Source organism: Dipodomys merriami, unplaced genomic scaffold, assembly GCF_024711535.1.
Source record: "Dipodomys merriami isolate MVZ:Mamm:240054 unplaced genomic scaffold, mDipMer1.0.p SCAF_21, whole genome shotgun sequence".
NCBI classification, from domain to species: Eukaryota; Metazoa; Chordata; class Mammalia; order Rodentia; family Heteromyidae; genus Dipodomys; species Dipodomys merriami.
Genome location: NW_027203493.1, coordinates 19,811,012 through 19,835,483, shown reverse-complemented (window position 1 = coordinate 19,835,483; position 24,472 = coordinate 19,811,012). Strand labels below are relative to the sequence as shown.

At 38.7% G+C, this 24,472-nt stretch overlaps 1 protein-coding gene across 7 annotated transcripts in view; it reads right to left on the bottom strand.

Annotated features, from left to right (window-relative positions):
* Mpped2 (metallophosphoesterase domain containing 2) overlaps positions 1 to 24,472 on the bottom strand; it is a 174,132-nt gene that overhangs the window by 79,566 nt on the left and 70,094 nt on the right. For 5 of the 7 annotated variants that reach the window (XM_070032670.1, XM_070032673.1, XM_070032672.1 and 2 more), the window contains exon 4: positions 249 to 474. In XM_070032670.1, the coding sequence (XP_069888771.1) occupies positions 249 to 474 (226 nt within the window). Of the gene's footprint in view, positions 1 to 248; positions 475 to 8,984; positions 9,053 to 11,650; positions 11,749 to 24,472 lie in introns of those variants that run through there. The other 2 variants (XM_070032676.1, XM_070032677.1) reach the window with 2 other exon arrangements.

Genomic DNA, 24,472 nt, shown 5'->3' with positions numbered 1-24,472 from the left:
GCTCTGATCACATAAATATAGAAATAACTCACAATGCCCTTCTCCCATTGTTCTGAAAGGAATCTGTTTCACCACAAAAACAACACTGTCCTGCAACTGTTCTTGAAATGTGTTTCATTTCCAATACAGCAATATGTTTTTCTTCCAGTGTAATCACATTTAAAGGATCTAAGTCCAAACCATGCTTTCTTGGTGCCATTTAAAAAGATAAATAAAATGGAAGGGAGACTGCTGGAATAAACACTTACCAAGGCGCACCATATATCCTGAATCCCTTCACCGTTACCTCCGAATCTTGCAAGTAAATACTATTTGTCAGAAGGGATTGAACATTGTCAAAGTCCTCTGGTTTCAATTTGGACACAGAGGGGAAACGGTAGTAGTCCTGTTTAACAAGGTCTGCCATGAATTCCTTGTCAAATGTCAGTTCATGATTCCCAGCAATCACTATTTTATATTCATAGGGCAGGTTTCCTGAAATAAAATGGGGGAAAAAAAGAGTACCAATTAGCACGTTCATTTCTCATTATGATGTACAACAGCAGAGACTGTGATTAGCAGGCGGTTCACCCAAATGAAATAGCTCACATATTTCTATTTCCATGTGCACCAAAATTTATGATGACTCCTTTATGCTAACAAAATGACAATAAACAGGAGATAGGAAGCAAAAAAGCTGCTAAGAAGACATTAAGTTTTCAAGTTCCATTTCCCTCCTCTGTATTCTACAGTTTCTCTGTGAACTCACACAGTAATGAATCCATGCTTTATAATTATCCAGTAAAAAAGGACTTTAATATGATCCTTAAGAGACTAAACCTAGACTTGGTTTAGTTCTCCCAACTATTCTTAATGAGTTTTATAAATGCTTGAGTTTTAGTATATCCTTCAAACAAAAATCATGCTGTAGCCAGGCACTATACAATGTACACATATGAAAGGAACCATACAGTACAATTTCCTTTTGCAAGCTGAATCTTAAGTGTACCTTGTGGCTTGTGAATAAAAAGAATGTTATTAAGGCCCCCCTGATTGGAAGGCTAACTTTCCTCCCGTTGGGATGAGAGACGAAACTGTAAAGCTTAACCCCCGTTTAATATTTATGGTATGGAAATAGGAGTTCTTCGTGTGTGCTTTTTATGCAAAAGTTTCCCGATCGAAATGAGATAATTCTGGGAAGAAGAATGAAAGCTATAAAGGAAAACCCAAACACCAGACTTCTGCATAGATTTATAATGTTTGAATAAAGTACAGATCATACATATTAATAACTCACTGTGATGCTATAAGAAACAAAATCCAAAGGGAAATAGTGCCGGGCAGCTGTCCCCATCCTGAGATTAATGCCCTTTTCTCTACTCTTGTCATTACCCACCCCTCAAGTGTCACTATTGGGCAGCTGCTCTATTTTGGAGGAAAAGGGGATGGGATGATGGCATCTCTAATTCTAGCTTCCTAAGGACCCTGGATCCAATGCAGAATTAATGTTTCCTGCTATTCCAGGAAGAATTCATGTTGCCACTAGCAGGAAATTGGATACACTTGTGGTAAGAATTGGTCCGTACCAGCAAGCCAGAGTCAATAATTTAATGAAGAAAGCTTAGTGAGGAAGAGAGATTTTTCTATCACTTTTTTAAAAAATTTGAGGCTTGAAGGTGGGCAGATTGTGCCATCATACCCACTTGCATTTCCCCAATGCCAACAGTAAAGCACTGTACCGTAGAGCGCTCACCTTGTCTGCAGCACAGTGAAAATACACTTGTGAAGGCTAAAGTGTTTTTTCAGACTGAGGTTAGGTTCAGTACTGCTACAATTTTGCTTTAGCTCTTCATTTCTCAGTTCCTCGTGGTGACAGAATTGTTTGTATAGGATGTGTATTGAGAGAGCTAAAGGCAGTCTGACAGAAATTAAGATTGCAGAAGGACCGAGGCCTGGAATCCAGGGAGAAGGCTGGATTTGCAGCCCACCCACTGTGTGGCCTCAGTTCTTTGCAAGTTTGTGCTGAAGAGCTCACCAAAAAAATAGGAAGCTTCTCTCAAATACATGTTTATGCACGTTTGTCAATTAAGAGTGTGATGCGCATTGCAAGCTCCTTTGATAGAGTAGTGATGGTATTTTGCACAATTCTTACACTTGAAGGTCAGCTGCAAGATAGATTAACAGGGCTGCAAATTCCCAAGATTACACATGCTGGAAATCTGTGAGGCCTCACAACTCTAATAATAATCATGGCTCGATCCTGCACCCTGAGATTTGCCAATGTTCCCAAGCCAAAACAGGCTCCAATGTTTGCTTGCACAGTAATCCGTAGCTATGCCTGTGTGAATCTTTGAGCTTCTCTACTTGTACACATCACACTGTGGTTGTCCAGTTTTTCTTTAATCATTCATGATGATAGACTCACTGTAAACCCTTTCATTATGCACTAGAGCTCTTGCAAACGGGTACAGTCTCCCATTCCACCCTTATTTTACAGTTTTAGTTTGAAATGGATGAGACATGAGCAAAAGAAGTAAATATTTCTCCTTTAGACCAGTTTTTTAAGAGAGAGAAAGAAAGCAAAAAGGTAAAACTGTTGCAAAGTAAATCTTCCTCCAGATGACAGACATCCTCAGTGTCTTTTAAATCAAATTTTGAAGACTCAGCATAGAGTAGCCACCAAAATGAACTGCTGCAGAATCAGTGATGATATTTACACATCGCCAACAGACTCATCTTTCTGAGAATCCAATAGCAGTCTCCAGCCTCCAGCCTCTGTTACCTATGTTATAAGATTGTCTGACATATTTTTTTTCTTGAACTGACCTTTCTTGTATAATCTGCCAACCTTTATGTTTTATATGAAAAGTGTAAGCAGGTTGGCTGACAAATTTGTTACTTGATGGCATTTTCATTTTTACCCCATACGAGATTAATTTGGAAGGCTCTGCTGTCAAGCTTCAAACTTCTTGCTATTCAAATAGTATCACTTTCAAATTGTCAAAGAAGTGCCTGGCTTTATCCATTTTATTCTGATTAGACCATCTAAGTCAACTCATGTGAGTAAAAAACTAAAGCTACACATAGTTATTGTAACTGAAAATTTCCTTACTCTATATAACTTACAGAACTCTATCAAGTAGTCAATTACATCTTTCCCCAAATATGGTATGTGTTCTATTAGTGATACTCAAAAACATTTTAGGTGGAATGGTGATGAGCCCTTGATAAAATGTCAAGTAGTTCTGTATAGTTTGAAAAGGCCTGTTTGGAAAAATGTAACAGTATAATGATATATAGCTTCAGTTTTTCCTTTTCTATATATAAGGTTGTTTCTGAGAAACACTATTGTTATTGTTGGTTATTGAATAGCCAACAGTACTAGATAATCCACAACACAGTGAAGCAATGATGGTACCAAGTGAATGAATGAAGTACAGGGAACCAGCACATCAGTTCAGGGTACAGGTATGTATATATGGGAGTTGATAAGTAATTAGCAGTGCAATGTGAATCTGACTGTCCATTACTTGAGCTTGGCAATATTATTATCCATAAATAGATACTGATGAAATGAAAGTCAAGTGGGTCCTCACTGCTACTCCACACCCCTGCCACCACGTACTCACCAAAGCAGCCAACATACAAATTTTCTAGGCTCCACTCCAGCTCCCAGGTTCCCTCTGATCCTCATGGGACATACAATATGTTCCCTACCCACAGGATAAAGATGGAGGTAGGATCTCATCACCTCTTCCTCTTCACTTTTCCATCATTGCATCTGTATATGTCTGTTCATCTTTCTAATAGTTGACTCCTTAACCTCATTTCTTCTATATCCATTGGCACCTTTGGTCTTTCCAACATCTCCTCTCTTCTCTTTATCTCTGGAATCTCCCTCTGCAGTGAGTTTGGGTTTACTCATCATGATAATAAAGTAAAACAAAACATAAGCACCTTTGAGATGTATACAGGCATGTGGTGCATCATGAGTGATCTTAAACAGAACTTGACCCTCCTGCTTCTTGGAAATGCTCTCTCATTTAGCTTTAAACTTCTGGAGCCGGGAATGGCAGAAGCTTTAGCTGGTAGGCTGAAAATCAACCCTCATGGCTAGCTCTTAAATGAGTTACACTTTTCAAAAAAAAAAATAAGCTAACCAATGACATTTTCATTTGTTCCCATACTAGAGTTCAGTCCTAGCTACTCAGGAGTCTGGGATCTGAAAGGCCTGGTTCAAAGCCAGTATAGGTAGAATAGTCTGTGAGACTATTATCTCCAGTTAACCAACAAACTGCTGGAAGTGGACAGTGGTTTATGTGGTAAAGCATCAACCTTGTGCAAAAAAGTCAAACAAGTATGTGAGGCCCTGAGCACAAGCCGCAGTGTGGGCATAAATAAATAAATAAATAAATAATAATTCAGGAGCATTCACAGTGTTATATACACACACACACACACACACACACACACACACACACACACACACACATATGCACTCATGCACGCATGTACAGACACACATCTGGGCTTCCAGCCTCTTTTAGAAAATCAAAAGATCAGACAATTCTGACCTCTTTTCTCCAGCAGACCCTTGTATTCATATCTCTTCTCTTGCCTGACTACTCACCACTTTTGCTTTGCTTGATGGACCACTATATTATTGAATTAAACAACTTGCTGACAAATGGTTACTCAGAAATTATCGAGACAATCTGGCTTCTGTTTCTATTCTCTTCCAAAAGTCTCTCTTAAAGGTCCTTAATAACACACTAAGTAAGATCCTAGGTCAAGGACTTTTCTCAATTCTCACTAAGCTGATCCTCCCTTAACGATGCTGTACCAAGTTCTCCTCCACCCAATCTTCTTCCTCAGCTTTCTGTGCATCGTCTCATTTGCATGGCTAATTCCATGACATTGTCAGACCCCTTTCGGCTCTACCATGTGTTAACTATATGGCCATAGACAAATTTCTTACATTCTCAAAGGATATCAGCAGAATGGGAATAGCAATGATAGCTAATGGCAAAGATAAAATGAGATAAAGCCTCAAAAGTAAATAATCAGGATATGTCAACTATTATTGTTCCATTTTCTACTTTGGAGTTTCACATACAACTGTCTCCCCTTAGACCTAAAGAGCTAGAAAGTATAGGTTGTAGTTCCTTGTTTGATCCCAAGTATACAACAAATACTTCCTAATAGTGGGCACTCAGTTCATATACACTGAGTAAGCAATGAAATGAATGAGCCTCACCAACATTCACCAGGTGCTTCCTAAGAATTCCAGACACTGAGCTTGTCAACTTGGGCTGTGACAAAGAGGAATTCATTTTCTTCCCAAGTTTAGGCCCTTATAAACCACTCTATTCTGTTCCCCAGACATTTGGTCTAGCCAACTAACATTGAATTAATCCTCTGTAAGCTACACTTCCCTCAATGTCAGTGGGAGAAAGTTGCATACTATGTCTAAGATTGGGAGAGAATTAAACAGTGTTCTGAACATAAAGAGCCTGCATGTTTTCTGACACTTTCTAGTTACTCCAAAAGACCTTAGCTATATAGAAGCCAGTGGCTCAGGCTTGTAATCCTAACTACTCAGGAGGTTAAATCCTGAGGATCACTATTTTAAAGCTAATCTGGACAGAAAAGACCTTGAGACTCCATCTCCAACTAATTAGTTAAAAAGCCAAACTGAAACCATGGCTCCCCAAGCTCACCATTTGTCAAACAAAAGCACAAGGCTCTGAGTTCATGTCATGGTATACTCATACACATACACATACACACATACACACACACACACACACACACACACACACACACACACACACACACACACATACACACGAGACATTAGCTATGGTGTTGTTTTGATGATTACCCTTCCCAACCATCATTCGATTAAGTATTCATTTATTCACAAGCTCGCCTACTCCCTGGTGCCAGGCACAATGGCACTTCTCTCGAAGAAAATGGGAAAGAAAACTTTCATTACTTAATGGCAGCATAGCAATGGGCCAGTGTCTTCAAAGCAACTAAGGTATTGTCAAGGTCAACAGGTAGCTAGCTCTATAGGTAAAGGTGGGTGGGCTCTGGAGGCCTCTAAACTACATACAGCACCAAACACTCAACTCTAATGGAGTAATCCTAATAGGCACCATATATGCCCTCACCACATTGCTTCTTTCCTCCTCTTGTCCAATCCCATGTCTTCCAATAATCATTGAACATAGAAGGTGGGAAGGCCTGGTCACTCAACCACAAATCAACAGTGGAAAGTCAGTGGGTAAGATCAGACTCCATTTCTCTCAAGCCTACTACCACTGGCTTAAAACATATCTGATTTCTGTTTGCAATCAGATAGTGGTGGCTTTTTTTCATTTTCCTTTCTTTTTTTCCCCTAAAATTCTTTTTATAGAGTTCAGGAGGGCCTCAAAGCTCTTAATCTTCCTTCCTCAGCCTCCTGAGTGCTAGGATGACATCCATATACCACTAGACTCAACTAAGAGTTCTCTTTCTGTGAGTATGTCACAAGGAATGGGATGTGTAGAACATCTGGAAAAGTTAAAATCATTCATCAATGTAAGGGTCTAAGGCAAATCTATACTAACTTTAAAGCAAACCCAGAGCAACCCTATCAATGTCAGATTACATTCCATATAGCACATTAAATGTGCTGCCTATGGTAGCTCCCATGAATCACAGCACATGAACCAGGAGGGTCTCCAGTACAGCCTGCTCTGGAAGGTGGATACTCACTAGACACTATGCTGGAAATGAAGAATACAACATGGGATGTGGGGGGCGGGGGGACTGGGAGAAAATGAGGGAAGGGGTGACACTGTTCAAAAAGGGCACCAGTTCAGCTGGGCACCAGTGGCTCATGCCTGTAATCCTAGCTAGTCAGGAGGCTGAAATCTTGAGGATCTCGGTTCAAAGCCAGCCCAGGCAGCAAAGTCTGTGAGACTCTTATCTCCAATAAACCACTCAGAAAACGGGAAGTGGTACAGTGGCTCACGTGGTAGAGCGCTAGTCTTGAGCTGAAGAGCTGAAGGACAACGTCTCAGAATTCAAGCCTCATGACTGACCCAAAAAAAGGAATATTCTAATCACCTGACTTACATAACTGTAACCTCTCTGTACATTACCTTACAAAAGTGGAGGTGTTGGGGAGGTGGGAAGGGAAAGGATAGTAGAAGAAATACCAAGAGCGGGGTAACAATGCTCAATAGGAAATGTACTCATTAGCTTACTTGTGTAACTGTAACCTCTCTGTATAGTATCTTCAAAATAAAAGATATTTTTAAAAAAGAAGCAACAACTTACATAATCCCTAAAAAAAGTGTACATCACAGTAAAAATAAAATACTGCTGGGCAAAAAGAGAAGGAAAGAGAAGGGAAGAGAAGGGGAGGGGAGGAGAGGGGAAGGAGGGAGAGGAGGAGAGGGTAGGGGGGAGGGGAGGGGAGAAAAGTGAGTTCCATTCAACCTCTCCTAGAATGGAACAAAGAAATATGAAGAAAAGCAGAGGAAACTGTGCCTGAAAGATGATTAAAAAGTAAAGCTATGTATTCATGTGACTCTGCTTTGCTACTAAAGAAACCCACTGCCAGAGAGATGCTGCCACTTGCCATGCAAATTCACGGCCCACATTGCAAATATAAGTGAGACAAGATTATATACCTCTTTCATCTCCCAGGCTACTGTTCTTTTAGATGAACCCGAAGTTGTAATAATTGAGAAAGTCTGGCTGAGACAGAATCTAATAGCCTAAGTCTTCCTCATGTCAGGTGTCCATCTACATTGAACTTTTCTCTGGTTCTAGGTGGTATGGTCCATATTTGGGGTGGGAGGTTGTACCATGTACAGAAATCTCTGTTCTAGATGTTTTTACTGCCCATCCTTTCTAGCTTCTTCTCCATAGGACATGAGGGGCAGAGCCAGCTACATGCACTGACAACACACATCTTGGCTCAATTAAGGCATTTTCCAAATGCTATTTCAGCTGTTGGTGTAATTTCTTGCCTACAACCTCCCAGGAAAACTTGGGAGCCTACCCAAGGAAGGGTAGGTTTTATCTGAAGAATGGACGTCTGAAGTGATAAACCTAAACACATCTATGGACTACAGAAGCTTCAAAAGAACCTTTGAACTAAATTGAACTTGGCAGAAATCAGTGAAGAATAATGAGAACCTGGAACATACACATCAGATATATATATATATATATATATATATATATATATATATATATATATATATATATATACACTTAAATACATACTATCTATATCTATATCTATATATTACATTGACCATACTTAGATTCCCTGGCTAACTTGTCTCTCTCTCCCAATAAAGATGAAGGTGCCCCAAATTAAGTATCATAAAACTGCAACTTATTTTCCTGCTATGAGTTAATATAGAATGTATTTCCCTAGAAAATTCAAGTTCAGATCAAATCAATACCCAAGGTCAATTTCAGCACATTTACTTTTCTTGGGACCATGCCTTCCACTTGCTCTTGCCTGAGATTCTTCATTCTTCTCAAATGGGGATTATGCAAATAGGGCAACCAAAAAGGTTCATCAGTTTATGGCTAATGAAAATGACCAGCATTCCCTACAGCCCATGTTTTTTCCAGACAAGAAATTGGCAAGTGAAGTTAATTGACTGTGATGTCCTATTTTCTTCAGCTAAAGCCAATAGAAAAATTCTAGAATACAGCTGTAGTTTCTGGTGAGATCAAGCATCCAAAAGCCATCATGGACCACCAGATTCTGTCAATAAAAGAAAACTGAATTTCCTAAAGGAGATAAATTTTAAGATCTCCAATCTCTAAGCTCATTCCTTACCATTCTTCAAAATTATAAAGTTTGAAAATGTATGAAGAAAGCAGAGCATATGTGATATAAGACTCCCTGTAAGCAAAAATCAGTCTGTCGCAGAAAAAAAAAAAAAAAACAAAAAACAATAGCAAGAAGACAGGACAGAAGAACTTACCCAGATCTCTGAGGTACCCAGGAAAATCAGACTCATAAGCACAATTTCAGTTTCATCTTCCCTGGCAATATACTAGATAGAACACAGTCTCACTTTTGAGAACTAAGATGAATCCAAGCTGGGCTCCAGAGGCTCACACCTGAAATCTTAACTACTGCAGAGCCAACGATCTGAAAATTCCAGCCCTGTTCGGACATCCATGACTCTTTATCACCAATTAAATAAAAATGCCAGAAGTGTAGCTCTGCTCAAGTAATAGAACACCAGCATTGAGGAAATAAAACTAAGGCATAGTTTTCAGGCCAGGCATTAAATCCCCAGTGCTAGAGTATACACACACACACACACACACACACACACACACACACACACACACACACACACACACACACACACACACACACACACACACACACACACACACATATCTCAGTGATCTCAGTGGGAGAAAATGAGGAAGGGAATAACATTATTTAAAAAGAAATGCCACATAGAGCTCCCCTATGACCAGCAATCCCACTTTTGGGCATTTACCCAAATGATCACAAACAAGACCATACTAAAGCTACCAGCACAACTATGTTTATTGCAGCATTATTTACCATAGCTAAGATATGGAACCAACCCAGATACCCCTCAGTAGATGCATGGATCAAGAAAATGTGGTATATATATATACATATATATATATGTATATATATATGTATATGTATATATATATGTATATATATGTGTACATATATATATGTGTGTGTGTACATATATATGTATATATATATATATATATATATATATATGTGTGTATATACACACACAGACACACACACACACAGTGGAATGACTTGGAAAAAATTATATTAAGTGAAGTAAGCCAGGCCCAAAGAAACATAGTCCCATGGTTTCCCTTATTTGCAATAACTAGTATATGTCTGAGACAAGCAGAAAAGGTCAGATAAGATGATGTTAAGCAAAATGAACCCCAATATAAGGACATGAATGCTTTTTTTTCTTGCTTGCTACTGTTTTGAATGTAGTTATAAGGTACCATGTGATTTTTTTGTTGCTTTCTATGTCCCTCCCCATGGTATAACCCCTGTTTTCACTGTATTTGATGTTGGTATAATTTGGGGAGGGCAAGGGAAAAAACAAATTGTTTAAATAGGGATACAGGTGGACCCATTACAACAATGAGATGTACAAGACTTATGTCAAAAAAAAAAACTTTACAATTTGAGTGGGGGGTGTAGTTGTGAAGATGGGAGAGAAGGGATGGTAGGGGAAAAATAAAGGAGGAAGCAACAATGCTTGATAAGAAATTTACTCATTACCTTGCTCATGTAATTGTAACCCCTCTGTACAGTATTTTCACAATAAAAAACTTAAAAAAAAAAAAAGAAATGTACTCTGAGCCTGGCGCCAGTGGCTCATGTCTGTAATCCTAGCTACTCAGAAGGCTGAGAGCTGAGGATCATGGTTCAAAGCCAGCCCAGGTAGAAAGTCCATGAAACTTTTATCTCCAATTAGCCACCAGAAAACCAGAAGTGATGCTGTGGCTCAAGCGGTAGAGTGCTCACTTTAAGCTGAAAAGCTCAGGAAAAGCACCCAGGCCCAGAGTTCAATCTCCATGACTGACCAAAATAGAAAGAAAGAAAGAAAGAAAGAAAAAGAAAGAAAGAAAGAAAGAAAGAAAGAAAGAAAGAAAGAGAGAGAGAGAGAGAGAGAGAGAGAGAGAGAGAGAGGAAGGAAGGAAGGAAGGAAGGAAGGAAGGAAGGAAGGAAGAAAGGAACGAAGGAAGGAAGGAAGGAAGGTACTCATTACCTTACTTATATAACTGTAACCCCTTATTCATCACCTTTACAATAAAGATACACACACACATATAAAGAATTCAACAGTTATATAATCCTGTTATCATATAACCCATGTTATCATGGGACTATTCACAAACAAATAGTTGTATTAGAATTTGAATGCATTTCTAACCTTTAGCCTGCATGGGGCAATGCTATGGACCCGCTACAAAATACTGGTCTCTAATGCCCATATAAAGAAACCATCTGATACTCAAAAGATAGATAGAAAATGAGAATTTTCCTGCTTAAAATTATATTTTTAATATAGAAGCTCCAGGAAGAACACAGAAAAAAATACTGAAACTTTTGAAGACTCTCTAATCCAGTGAGGAATGCAGAAGAATAACCTAGAGCTAAAATTGGTCAAGTAGAAAATTCTGCATAAGGATGAAAGGAAAAAATAAAATATGTAACACTTATGTTCAGAGCACCAAAGAATTCTGAGACTCTGGAAGAAGCTAAGAAGTCACTACATCTCAATTCCTTGCTTGGTGATTACCAAGGCCTAATAGCAGAGAAGGTCTGGGTCCATCCTGGAAACAGAGTCCATCCTAGAAATAGGAGTGCTAAGGAAGAGAAGGCACCTTTCCCTGAGGTCCCCTTAACACTTAGTTGGTGCTTGCTGCCTCCTCGTTAAACAAACGAGAGGATCTCCAGGAATTCCTCTTGGCTCCACATTTTCACTCACTTGCCTCAGCAGCAAAACCACCAGAAACATTCAGTCAGGGCAAACTCCGTCTCTGACCTCAGTCTGTCCCCCGTCAGGCTCCATTAACTTTCACAAGTCCTGACAGCTCTCACGTTAATACTCACACTTGCTGATGGAGCCACACAGCAGGTTCAGACTGCTACCTTCTCCTCTGAAACTCATGCATTAGGGTTTCTTCCATGCTTGCAATGGGAAACCAAGTCTAAGAAATATTAAACACAGAAAACTAGATTACAATAATGTCAAGACTGAGCCAGAAAGCCAGGAGAATGCAAGAAATGCTGAGTGAAAGTCTGAGAGCAGGAATTCTGCTCTAGGAATTAGTGTGAGAAGCCACAGCTAAAAAGCTCCCTGCCCGGCCGGGCGCTGGTGGCTCACGCCTGTAATCCTAGCTACTCAGGAGGCTGAGATCTGAGGATCGCGGTTCAAAGCCAGCCCGGGCAGGAGAGACCGTGAGACTCCTATCTCCAATAAACCACCAGAAAACCGGAAGTGGCGCTGTAGCTCAAGTGGTAGAGCGCTTGCCTTGAGCTGAAGAGCTGAGGGACAGCGCTCAGGCCCAGAGTTCAAGGCCCACGACCGACAAAAAAAAAAAAAAAAAAAAAAAAGCTCCCTGCCCTTCCTCAACCTCTTCCATAATAAAGGAATCTCAGGAATCACCAGATATACTCAGGAAAAGTAGACTAAAACATTGTCAAGGCTTATCTTGAGCTCATAGGAATATGTGAGTACAAGACAGTCAGGGAAATTCCTGGGCTTTGGAACCACATAGATTTGGGATCCGCTTCCTATTTCTGTCACTTATTTCCAGTGACACTCAAATTAATAACATACTATATAACCTTGGTAATAACCATCAGAAAAAAAAAAGAATGATCATACAAAGAATGATCATACTTTGTAAGAATGATCTAGTGGATATAAATATTAGTCATATCAGAAAGGACTTAATAAAATAACTGATACACAAAATATTATGATGATGGTTAAGTTTAAGTCAGTTATTCTTTGCTTCACATTGTAACTTCCCTCAGGATTAAGGGTCCATTTTCTACTTACTGCCACTTTAAGAGCATATTCAATATGTATATTTAATAAACTAGAAGTATCGACTGGCACAGTCTATGATGAGCTAAAGAACAATGTGTTGTGAACTTTACAACTTTGGTGCGGGGGGGGGGCAGGGGGAGACTGGGAAGGGATGTGAAGGGTAACCAAAGGAGGAGGCTGCAATGCTTGATAAGAAATGTACTCATTATCTTGCCCATGTAATTGTAACCCCTCTGTACAGTATGTTCACAAAAAATTAAAATTAAAATTAAAAAAGAACAATGTGTTGTGTTTTTTTCTCCCTGCAAAGCCTTTAAAAACTGAGTAAAAGGTGTTTCTTCTAACAATAATTATAAAATAAGTGGCAATTACTCTACAGAATAATTAAAGGAACAAATGCAAATCCTATGTGTTTGCACTTTCCACCCTTAAATATGATGACAATCAAATTAAACAAAAATAACGCACTGCATAAAGGCCACATCTTTTAAAAAGAAATAATACTTTTTGAGGCTTTTAGTCTCCCCCCCTTAACCTTGACAATAGGAATAAAAATCCTTCTGTAAAAACGACATCTAATTTTTGTGTGCAGAAATAATGTCTGAGCCGCATGAATGTAAGTTTCCAGTGTGCAAGGGAGGAGCCACAGAAGCAGGAACAGAGGGTTGACAGTGGAAATAAAATCTCTCCCTTAACTGCACCATTGGGGCTAGATGAAAATGGTCTTCCAGAACTTGATTAAAACTAAATTGAAAAAGAACATATTTGGCTAATATTACATTAGACTAAAATATAGAAATGAACCCTAATACTCTGGAAATCTAATAAGAAAAAGCCATCTCAATTTCTAAACTTTCAAAGCATCTTCTTTAAATGCATCACAGATCAATTTACATGGTACTTCTGCCAATAAGCAAAACCAAATCACAGGTTCCAGTTGGCTTATATTGGAAAGTGTGAGAGGAAATGCTAGAAAATGCAATTACTGCAAACAAACTCCATTTTCTCCCCTCTGAAGGGAATTTCAGGCAATATTTTATTGCCATCAAATAATATTTCTGAAGGCATCAATACACAATTCTATTTTCTTTTCAGAGTCCCCACTCCCTGTATAATCTAATCCACTCCACGGACTATCTTGAAATTTTAGGAAGCACCTACGTGAGGGGATATTACTTTGCACACGTGTCCTATGTCAATTTGAATAATTTGTACTCTGGACAGGAAAGCAGCCCAGAAGAAAATTTAGGATCCAAATAAAATGGACTCTTCCCATTTTCGAAGTCAACATTTTAACGGAGCACTTCAAGAATGAAATTTAAAAGAAACCTCTCAGGCAAGGTTATTTTGATCAATAGTGACAGTGATGAGATAAGAAAGAAAGGAGAGCACAGCTATTTCTTGTGTGTTTGCTTTTCCTTGCCCTTCAACTGGCAACAATTTTCACTAATAAGAACTACACTTAATCAGCGCTACTAAGGACTTCCTGTGGGTGTGACAGTATGAAGTCTCCTTCAGGTAAAATGTGGTTCCATTTCAACAGTTCCATAAGTCTCCCTGGAGAGTAGCCAGGTGGCCTCCACCACAGCCACCCTTCTGTAATGTAAAGCACAAACCACATAGGAGAATTCAGCAGGAGACAAGGACGTCTGGGAAACTCATCAGAGTTCTTTTTTTCTTTTTGGTTGGCTGTGGGGCTTGAACTCTGGGCCTGGGCGCTGTCCCTCAACTCTTCAGCTCAAGGCAAGCGCTCTTACCACTTGAGCCACAGCACCACTTCCAGTTTTCTGAGTGGTTTATTGGAGATAAGTCTCATGGTCTTTCCTGCCCAGGCTGGCTTTGAACCATGATCATCAGATCTCAGCCTCCTGAGTAGCTAGGATTACAGACATGAGCCATTGGCGCCTGGCTTCATCATAGTTCTTGAGGCCCATAGTTCCTAGCCATTGAAAAGGAAGGACGTCCAGGTCCTCTTTCCTAATCCAAGCGATAGCCGCCAACATCTTAAGGCTACTTGTAGCTCAAGTGATAAATGTATTATTGCTTCTTACGTCTATGAGTTCTTATAAGTACTATGCATTAGGTATCAGGTGTTCTTTAACATTCTCTTTTAAATAGTTCAACTAGACATTTGAAGACAGACCAAAGATGGAGAGTACACCATCTCCTGAACACTGTTCCCAGTAACACAGCAAAATGAGCAAAAAAGCAGAGGTGGACTTTGTTCTGAGCAAGTCTCTTTCCCTTCCTGGTAAACATACACATCTTTATCTTAAACGGTTTGTTACATCACATATCACTTTCTATCCTTTATCAAGCACGTCTCTATCCTCTGACAAAGCATAGGTTTCCCCTGATTTTTGGTTGACTGCGGTTATGGGCTGCACGTCTCCCCAAAATTCATCTCAGGAAGCCTTCAGGCCTTAGTCCCTTATCATGTGACCATATTAAGATACAGGGCCTTTAAAGAGCTGATGAAGTTGAAGTGAAGCCATTAGCATGGGCCCTAATCCAAGCTCATGGCAGTGAGAAGAAATATGGCCTTACAGACTCAGGGATGCACATGCACTTAGAAAGGCCATGTGAGGACAAAAAGAAGACAGCCATCTGAAAGCCTAAGGGAAAGAACCCTCAGGAGAAATCGGAGGCCTTGACCTCGGACTTGTAGCCTCCAGAACTGTGAGAAAATGCATGTCAGTTGGGTAAGCCACCTAGACTGGTATTTTGCTATGGTTGGCCTAGCAAATTCACACAATTGTAGAGGTATTTGCTTAATGCTGCCTGTCCTGAAGCTGGGGTGGTCAATCATACCCAAATCCGATCACATATACATCCACGTTCACCCACTAGGAAACCCTCCTGGATTCTCTGGCATTGCCTGCAGACAAAAAGCCACATTCCCTTGAGTGGAGGATGGAACTCTTTGTGATCTAGTCCCCGCCTCATCATTCCTCCTCTCACATCTAGGGCCCTGAGCTTGACAAGTTCTTGCCATTCACAGAAGGAGAGCTTATCTATAGATTTCTTTCTACCTGAATGAGGACCTTCTGAGAGTCCTGCTATATTCTATTCATTTTTGTATCCCCAGCAGGCTCCAATAATTAGTTACCAAATGATTGGATGAATGAAGAAATTATCCTATTCTGGCTGAGAATCATACACATATAAGTAGTTTGTGTATCTCCATTTTGCATTCTTCATGCCTTTATAAAGGCATGAAGAATGCCTTTATAATATTACAAATGCTATTTTAATTTTTTTCTAAGATATCGTCAGCTGATATCATACCTCCTGGGCCAAACTGTTCATTTACTAATAAAATGAATTTACTAATGAAATCTGATATCTTTTTGAGGAATAGTGCTTATTTGCTTTTTTCCTTATTTATTTTTGTTTAATTGTGACAGGGTTTTGCTTAAGCTGCCTTTAAACTCCTCTCTCAGCTCTTTGAGTGCTGAGATTACAGATGTGTGTCACCATGCTCAGCTAAATCTGATTATAAAAATAAGTCATAAGGGAAAATTCAAATTCTTTGTTGCCCCAAGGGGCAAAACAATTTGCTTACACATAGTAAAGACATGATTTTGTTAAAGGATGGATATTTAACTGAATAAATAAAATTTACACATCCCCAAAACATGTTACTGTTTCCAAAGAGAAAATCAAAAATTTTAATGTTTAACATTGCTCACTTAAAGATTTTTATTTCTAGTTTTGTTTCTGGGATTCAGACTTAATAGAAGGAGTTAATGAAATGGTCATTCATTATATGAAGAAGGTGCCTGTATTTCTTCTTTGCTAGATCTCTTCATCTCAAAGTCTCACCATAAGCCTCTCAGGCAAATTGCTACTGTTTTGACAGCTGGCTTTGTAGAGACTACTGTTTATAAATGAACCTATGGCCCAAGCCCACACAGGACAAGCCTGTGTATCTTCTCAGGCCCTCAAGTCACTGGGTCACATGAAAGAATCCATTCTACTTTATGTACATGGCTGGCTCTTTCCTTTGTTTCCAACAGAAAAAAAAAATCAAGAAGCAGCAGGGTGCTACTGACCTCTCATCTTCTAATTTCCAGCCTTTTAGAAATTCCAATCTTGCAAAGTCTTCCCAGATCAGAATCATTTCTTCTATGGACTGGGAAACTGAGACATACTGACAACATAACTCTTGTAAGATCACCTAGTAATGTATCTGTGATACAAAACACCTGATTTTGCAGACTAGACCTCTCCTCTTTTACTATATCACATTATGATAAAGGTAATTTCTTTCTTTTCTTTTTTTTCTTTTTGTTGGTGTGGGGATTGAACTCAGGGCCTTGGCACTGTCCCTGAGCTTTCTCACTTAAGACTAGCATTCTACCACTTTGAACCACAGCTCCACTTCCAATTTTCTGGTGTATAATTGTAGATAAGAGCCTCATGGACTTTCTGCCTGGGCTGTTAGAAGTGATTCTCAGTTCTCAGCCTCCTGGGTATCTAGGACTAAAGGTGTGAGCCACCAGTGTCCAGTAAAAGTAATTTTTTTAATCATAGGTAAGTTATACTATTTGCTTTTCAAATCAGAAAACTTTAGATGAGAAAAACAAAGTCGCTTTTCTGAAGACTGCCTATGATCATAAAAGCTGATTCCTAAATACACCACCAACTTCAAGTATCATCCAGGAACACATGAGGCACATACACAATCACTCATTCTTCGTATTTCATGGACCCTATAAACTGCTCTCATTTAATTTTGGGGCTACTCTCTCTATTATGGCTTGATCTGAGATGTCCTCTGAAGGCTAATGCTTGGGGCCTAAGGATTGGATTCTGTGGGTTCAGACAATTGAGTAAAGTGTCTTTCAGGAAAATCAGTATTTTGTGTCTATCCATCCCTTTGGCAATAAGAATTAGAGATATGGAAGAAACAGAAACCCATAAAGTATGTAACATAATAGTAAGAGAACAGGAGGTCCACCCATGTACACACAGAGATGTTCAAAGTAGTGTATCAAGAGCATGGTTCCTTCAATATCTCAGTCTTCATGAAAGCACTCAGATAAAGCAATTATCTAGCTGAAATCTTTTCAATCACTAACTTATGTTCAAAAATCTTTCTCTAATGTGTTTCCTAACTTTCTGCCTTAATGAGAAAAGTATACTAAAAGTCTAAAATTGAAAAAAAAAAAAAACCATGGAGAAGGAAAACCCATAGAGCAGAGTTGGACAGATGGCTTCCTAGAAAGTCATTTACTGTTGCAGAGTCCTATAATTCTATAAAGCTAATGCACAGGATTATTTTCTGGGACTCTACTTGTGAGGTTTACTATAATACAATGGCTGAACTTAAAGGTCAAACAGGAAGCAAACAGACTGACAATCCATCCTGTGAGGGTTGTGCTGCTCCAAAAGATGTCTTCATGACGAAACTCTGCTACTTGCTTCCAACATCCTATTCTGTGGTCATTCCATTTGATCACCATTGATTTTTCAGAACCTCAGTCATGTAGAGACCTTGATGAGATTCTTCTCCCAGCTCTAGCAGATGGTCAGGGTAATGACTTACAAGAAGTTGTATAATCCTATTATCTTGGTCCAGAAGCACAAAATTTTTATTTGCATGGTGTGGCAAAGGCGAGAATACAGGGAAAATTTTGTACATAAAAAAATCATGAATCCTTATCTTGGAGTTCATTTCGCCTAACATAAACTTACCTGACCGTTTCTGCTTTTCTCAGACATATACTTTATTGCAAATAAGGGAAACCATGGGACCTGTTTCTTTGGGCCTGGCTTACTTCACTTAATATAATTTTTTTCCAAGTCTTTCCATTTCTTTCTTTCTTACGATTGTTTCTAACATATTTATAAGATGATTTCTTTGTAGCTTTTTATGTCCCTCCCCCACAGTATAACCCCTGTTTTCACTGTATTTGATGTTGGTATAATTCGTGGAGGGGAAGGGAAAAAACAAATTGTTTAAATGGGGATACAGGTGGCCCCATTGCAACAATGAGATGTACAAGTAATTATGTTGAAAAACGAACTTTACAAATTTGATGTGGGGGTCGGGGAGGTTGGGGGAGGAGATGAAGATGGGAAGGGATGGGAAGGGGAAACAAAGGAGGAGGCAACAATGCTTGATAAGAAATGTACTCATTACCTTGCCCATGTAATTGTAACCCTCTGTACGGTATTTTCACAATAAAAAATGTGAGAAGGCTGGGCAGTGTGGTTTATGCTTGTAATCCTAGCTACTCAAGAGGCTGAGATTTGAGGATCATGGTTCTAAGCTAACCAGGGCAGAAAAAAAAAATCCATGAGACTCATTTCTAATTAACTACCAGCACACCAGAAGTAGAGCTGTGATCTTGAGCAAAAGTGCTCAGGGATAGCACCCAGGCCCTGAGTTCAAGCCCCACAAGCTACAAAAAAAATTATGAAGAAGCTTGAATGAAAGAACATAATTAAAAATGAATTTACTATGGTTAAAGATACATTAAGTCTGGCAACAAAGTTCTGAGCTGTGACACCTGATAGCTAGACTCCTTAAGACCCTTAAACACAGCTGGAAAATTACTATCCTTGAACTTGAACTGTAAAAAAAAATCCTTTGATTATTATAAGCCCTGGAATTCAGAGTTCCTCTAGGCAAAATGGGAGAGTGGTCCCTTTATCCACTGAACTCTAGTATTGTCCTGCTATGTCTGGTGTACTGACAGTCACCCTCTACCTTTAGAATAAAATGAACACCTGAGATAGTAAGAAAAATACTGAGGACAAAAAAAGCCAAACCTAGGTTTCTGATGTCACTACTGAGCCCTTAAATAATTAGATCCTGAAAAATGCATTACCCCAGAGTTCTTGTTATATAAGGAAATAAATCCTGTATTGTTGAAGCCATTTTGTTTCTTAAAACCAAAAGACTCCTAAATTATTTAACTTATTATAACTTCCACAGCTCAATTGATAATATTCCACTGACCATATGCCTGTATATCTTCTATTATTTTTCACAAAAAAAATCTGGTAAGATATCCCAACTTAATCTGCTACCTCTGGAAAAGATGCTCAGAGTCCTTATAAATGAAATTAAAAGAGGAGATGGTAATTATGAGGTTTTGAACTAACACATATGATTCTTACTCATATATATTATATTACAAAACACCTTAAATGTTAACCAACTTAGTCTTCATGACAACTCCATAGTAGAGAATTATTAACCCCTGTCACAGATAAGGCAAATAAAGTCCATGAAGTTTATGATGAAGAGAGAAAAGTGGATAACCTGGTGAAGGATACTGGAAGTATGCAGAATGCATCCCAAACTCAGCAGATCATATTACTGTGAGCAAGAAAATGGCAGTGAACTGGCTTCATGAGAGCTCATTAAAGTTCCAATTGAATTGTGAGGTTACATCAGTAGAGAATAGGACCCAACAGGACTAAATTAGATTCTCATGGGTCTGAATCTGTAAGTACTTGCCTTGGAAATGGTGAGGAACAGTGATGTTGAAGAGATAGGATCTAAAGCCAATGAAAAATGAGCTGAGCTGCCTAAGATTTGAGGAATGTAATGGGATAAATTAAAATGACTGGCTTCTCATGATCTATTCATTTCTGTTTAAGTAAGTATTCAAAAAGCTTCAAAAGCTAACTCCCTTCAGAGTGGTTATGTAATCGGAATTCTTCATAGATTTAGGATCATAAACCAAACTTTGCTTCCTATATCCATCCCATAGCTATATATTATAAACATATACTTTTTAGTATTCTTGAGAGCCTTATTCATTTATTAGCCTCAACTTACCTTAAAGACATGCCAGATACTGCCTGCAACAGACTCAGAACAGCCTGATATGAAAGGAACTTCAAACATCTCACCAAGTCAAAGTCATAGTTATTTTAGATTCTAATAAAGATATTGCAAAGTATGGTTTATAAGGAGTTAAAATAAGGTAGATATAAATTTTCACTATGACAGTTTTCTGTCTACCATAGTCAAAGGGCACACATATAACCAAAATGAACAACACCAAACCAAGAATAAACCTATGGCGTGTAAGTAACCAAAGTATGTAGATATTGTTAATCAGTATAGCACAAAGATCCTTCTCAACAAAGTGCTTCAGGGATTTACTTTCAGTCCATCAGAAGTGGCCATTGTGATTAACTCTGTCTGCCATACTTACATTGAAACACTCTCAAAATGAGCACAGAAATTAAGATAGCTCTCATCTAGAAGAAAAATATGTGTGGAAAAAAAACAGTGTGTATTCACTTTCCCAATACTCTTCTGGTTCACCCAAATCTTGTTTTACTAGCTCCTATTTCTTGTGCATAAAAATGGACTCTTAGCCGGGCACCAGTGGCTCACAGCTGTAGCTCAAGTAGTGGAACACCAACCTTGAGTACAAAGAGGCTCTGGGACAGAGCCCAAGCCCAGAGTTCAAGCCTCAAGACCAGGAAAAGAACAGAACAGAACAGAACAGAAAAGAAAAGAAAAGAAAAGAAAAGAAGAAAAGGAAAGAAAAGAAAAGAAAAAAAGAAAAGAAAAGGACACTTAGATGAATGTTTGACTTCATTCAATTTTCTTTTACTAGTTTGATTGAAGGGTTAAACCTTTCCTTAACATGAATATTAAACTGAGCAGAGACCATGAAGCACAGGAACCAAAACAGTTAATTAGCAAAGTCACCAAGGCTGGTAGCAAGATGCAGGAAGCACGCCTTAGGAAGCAGCCCATTTTTTCTTGTAATAAAGACAGTAATTTCAAGAACATTTATTAACCCCTCAGTATGGGTAATAGCCATCAGCTGTGGGTCTGTCAATCTTACATTAACATAAGCTACTGCATTTTGCTTTTCAATGGCACAATAATGCCCATGATACTATAGATAAACGCTAATGCTAGAATTTTGAGAACCAAACGCTGCATCTAGCAAATGTTTTTCAAAGAATTTCGCTCTCAATGGTCACTTGCTCCCAAAAATGTATTTATGTAAAAAAGGAAAGAAGAAATGAAAGAAAGCAAAAGAGTTTTTTTTTTTTAAAAAAAGGAAGAAAATTAGGGAAGTATTGATTGAGTGAGCATTTTTTTCAACTCATTTCAAGATCATCTATTCCCATCACCAGCAATTTCTCCAATGGGTAGAAACATGAGAAGAGACTTCGTATGTATGCACGATTCTATGTTGGTGTATAACACAAAATAATGGAAAAGCGATAAAACAGAAAAGAAAAGCTTTATAATAGTCAGGACACGCCAACCAATTTTAAATTGAATTACACAGCCTGCTAATCTTTATGATGGGATACAATTTCTTTCAACATTATGCATTCTACTGAATTTCCAGTGCTCCCCCCGCACACTTCCTGAGCTTCCTACCACATGAGCTCCTCCCTACCGCTCACTCTCCCACCCCCACATCTGCACGCTCAAAGCCCTGGCCTGTCTTCCACCCCCAAAAGCATTGTTCCTGTTGAGTAGGAAGGCAAGGACATGGCTCTGTGTAAGATTTTATTTTTTTTTAATACCTATTGTTAGTTGGTGTTTATCTAACACCAGGGTATAACAAAAACAAATACACATTTTCTAAAGAAGGCAAACTCAAACATACATATATGTTATATTTAAGGCCAACATACTGATACCGAGGTGCTTTGTTTTATTTTGAAGATGAATGTATAGAACACTGTCCATACTATGTACTGGATGAAGCGTCTACAACACAAATTCTGAACCATTCAAGTCTAGTGATAACAGTGTGGAACATAAGCCTATATGCCTGGGGAATCTTTGCCCAGTTTGTGCCTTTCTTCTATTATGTGAGAAGTGATAGAACAGATTATTCATTAAAAAGGAAAGTCTTGATCTGTGAGCATACACAATCCCAAACATCAAGAAAGAAGAAAGAAGAAAAGATACTGAGAACATTCACGACAAGGCTTTTTTTAACTGTTCCTCCTCCTGTCACAGGAAAAGGAGCCTCTATATTTTCCTTTGTAAAGTTATATATGAACTATGACTTCCTAATAGTTACAAAGGTTTAAGTTCCTTCAACCTTATGCCTTGGACACCTTACACTATGGAATATAATTCTATGGTCCAGTTTTCACTTGATTATAATAAAAGTGAAAAACGTGTCCATGTGCACTGACTTGTGAGCAACAAATTCATGTTCTTCATCACCTGTATTTAGGATTTGTTGTAAAACATTTCTCAGGCAAGCAAAGAGCTCACCCGTAAATCCAGGTTTAATCATATGACTCAGCCACTTTGGAAAGTAGTATGGAGGTTCCTCAAAAGACTCTATATAGAGCTCCCCTATGAACTAGCAGTCCTAGTTTTGGGCATTTACCCAAATGATCACAAACAAGACCATACTAAAACTACCAGCACAACTATGTTTATTGCAGCTAAGATATGGAACCAACCCAGATGCCCCTCAGTAGATGAATGGAAAAAATTATATTAAGCGAAGTAAGCCAGGCCCAAAGAAACATAGGTCCCATGTTTTCCCTTATTTGCAATAACTAGTATATGCCTGAGACAAGCAGAAAAGGTCAGATAAGTTTATGTTAGGTGAATGAACCCCAAGATAAGGACTTAAGTGGTTTTTCTTTCTTGCTATTATTTCTAACATGTATACAGTGATTTTTTTGTTGCTTTGTATGTCCCTCCCCCACAGTATAACCCCTGCTTTTACTGTATTTGATGGTGGTATAATTTGGGGAGGGAAAGGGAGAAAACAAATTGTAAATAGGGATAAGGGTGGACCCATTGTAACAATGAAATGTACAAGATGCTATGTCGAAAAATGAACTTTACAACTGTAGTGGGGGGGACAGGGATGGTAAGGGGAAACAAAGGAGGAGGCAACAATGCTTGATAAGAAAATGTACTCATTATGGTACTCATTTATTTTCATAATAAAAAAACTTATTAATAAAAAAACTTAGAACTACTCACAAACTAGAAGGAACAAAACAACTACCAAGACTCTTGCATGGTATTTGTTTAGGATCATTCTAGATAGTTGACATACTCTTAACTGGAAGTCTCCAACCCTTGTCCCCCACATGCTGGCTACTGCCCAAAGTGCCCCCACAGTGAACAGTCATCCCTAACAGACTTCTGTTCCCTGTTTGACTGTCCAAGAGACAGTTGGACCATCCCCAAACCAGTTGATGACTGCTGTGTTTTGTTTTTGCATAATCAACTAATATAATTGTTTATTACTTTAAAATCCTAAAAATCTAAAAGGACTCAGATAGTTTCACGAGCATCTTCACAATCCTACTTATGAAAAACTAAATCAAAATAGAAGTGGGATAAATATAAGAAATTATAAATGATGAAGGGAAGGATTTACTCCCCTACCAAAAAACACAGGAAAGCTAAGCTCTCATCATTGCATCCATGTTGAAAGGCAAGATTGTGATGCTACTGTAGAGAACTGGCCACCCACTTACCCAAATGATCACATACAAGGCAATACTGCAGCTACCAGCACAACCATGTTTATCGCAGCATTATTCATCATAGCTAAGATATGGCACCAACCCAGATGCCCCTCAGTAGTTGAATGGATCAAGGAAATGTGATGTGTGTGTACATGGATAGATAGATAGATAGATAGATAGATAGATAGATAGATAGATAGATAGATAGATAGATAGATAGAGATACGGATATATAATTGAATTCTATGCCTCCATCAGAAAGAATGACTCTGCTTCTGCCTCATTTGTTAGGAAATGGAAAGACCTGGAAAAAATTACATTAAGTGAAATAAGCTAGATACAAAGAAACGTAAGTCCCATGGTTTCCCTTATTTGCAATAGCTAGTATATGTCTAGGACAAGCAGAAGAGGTCAAAAGCTAT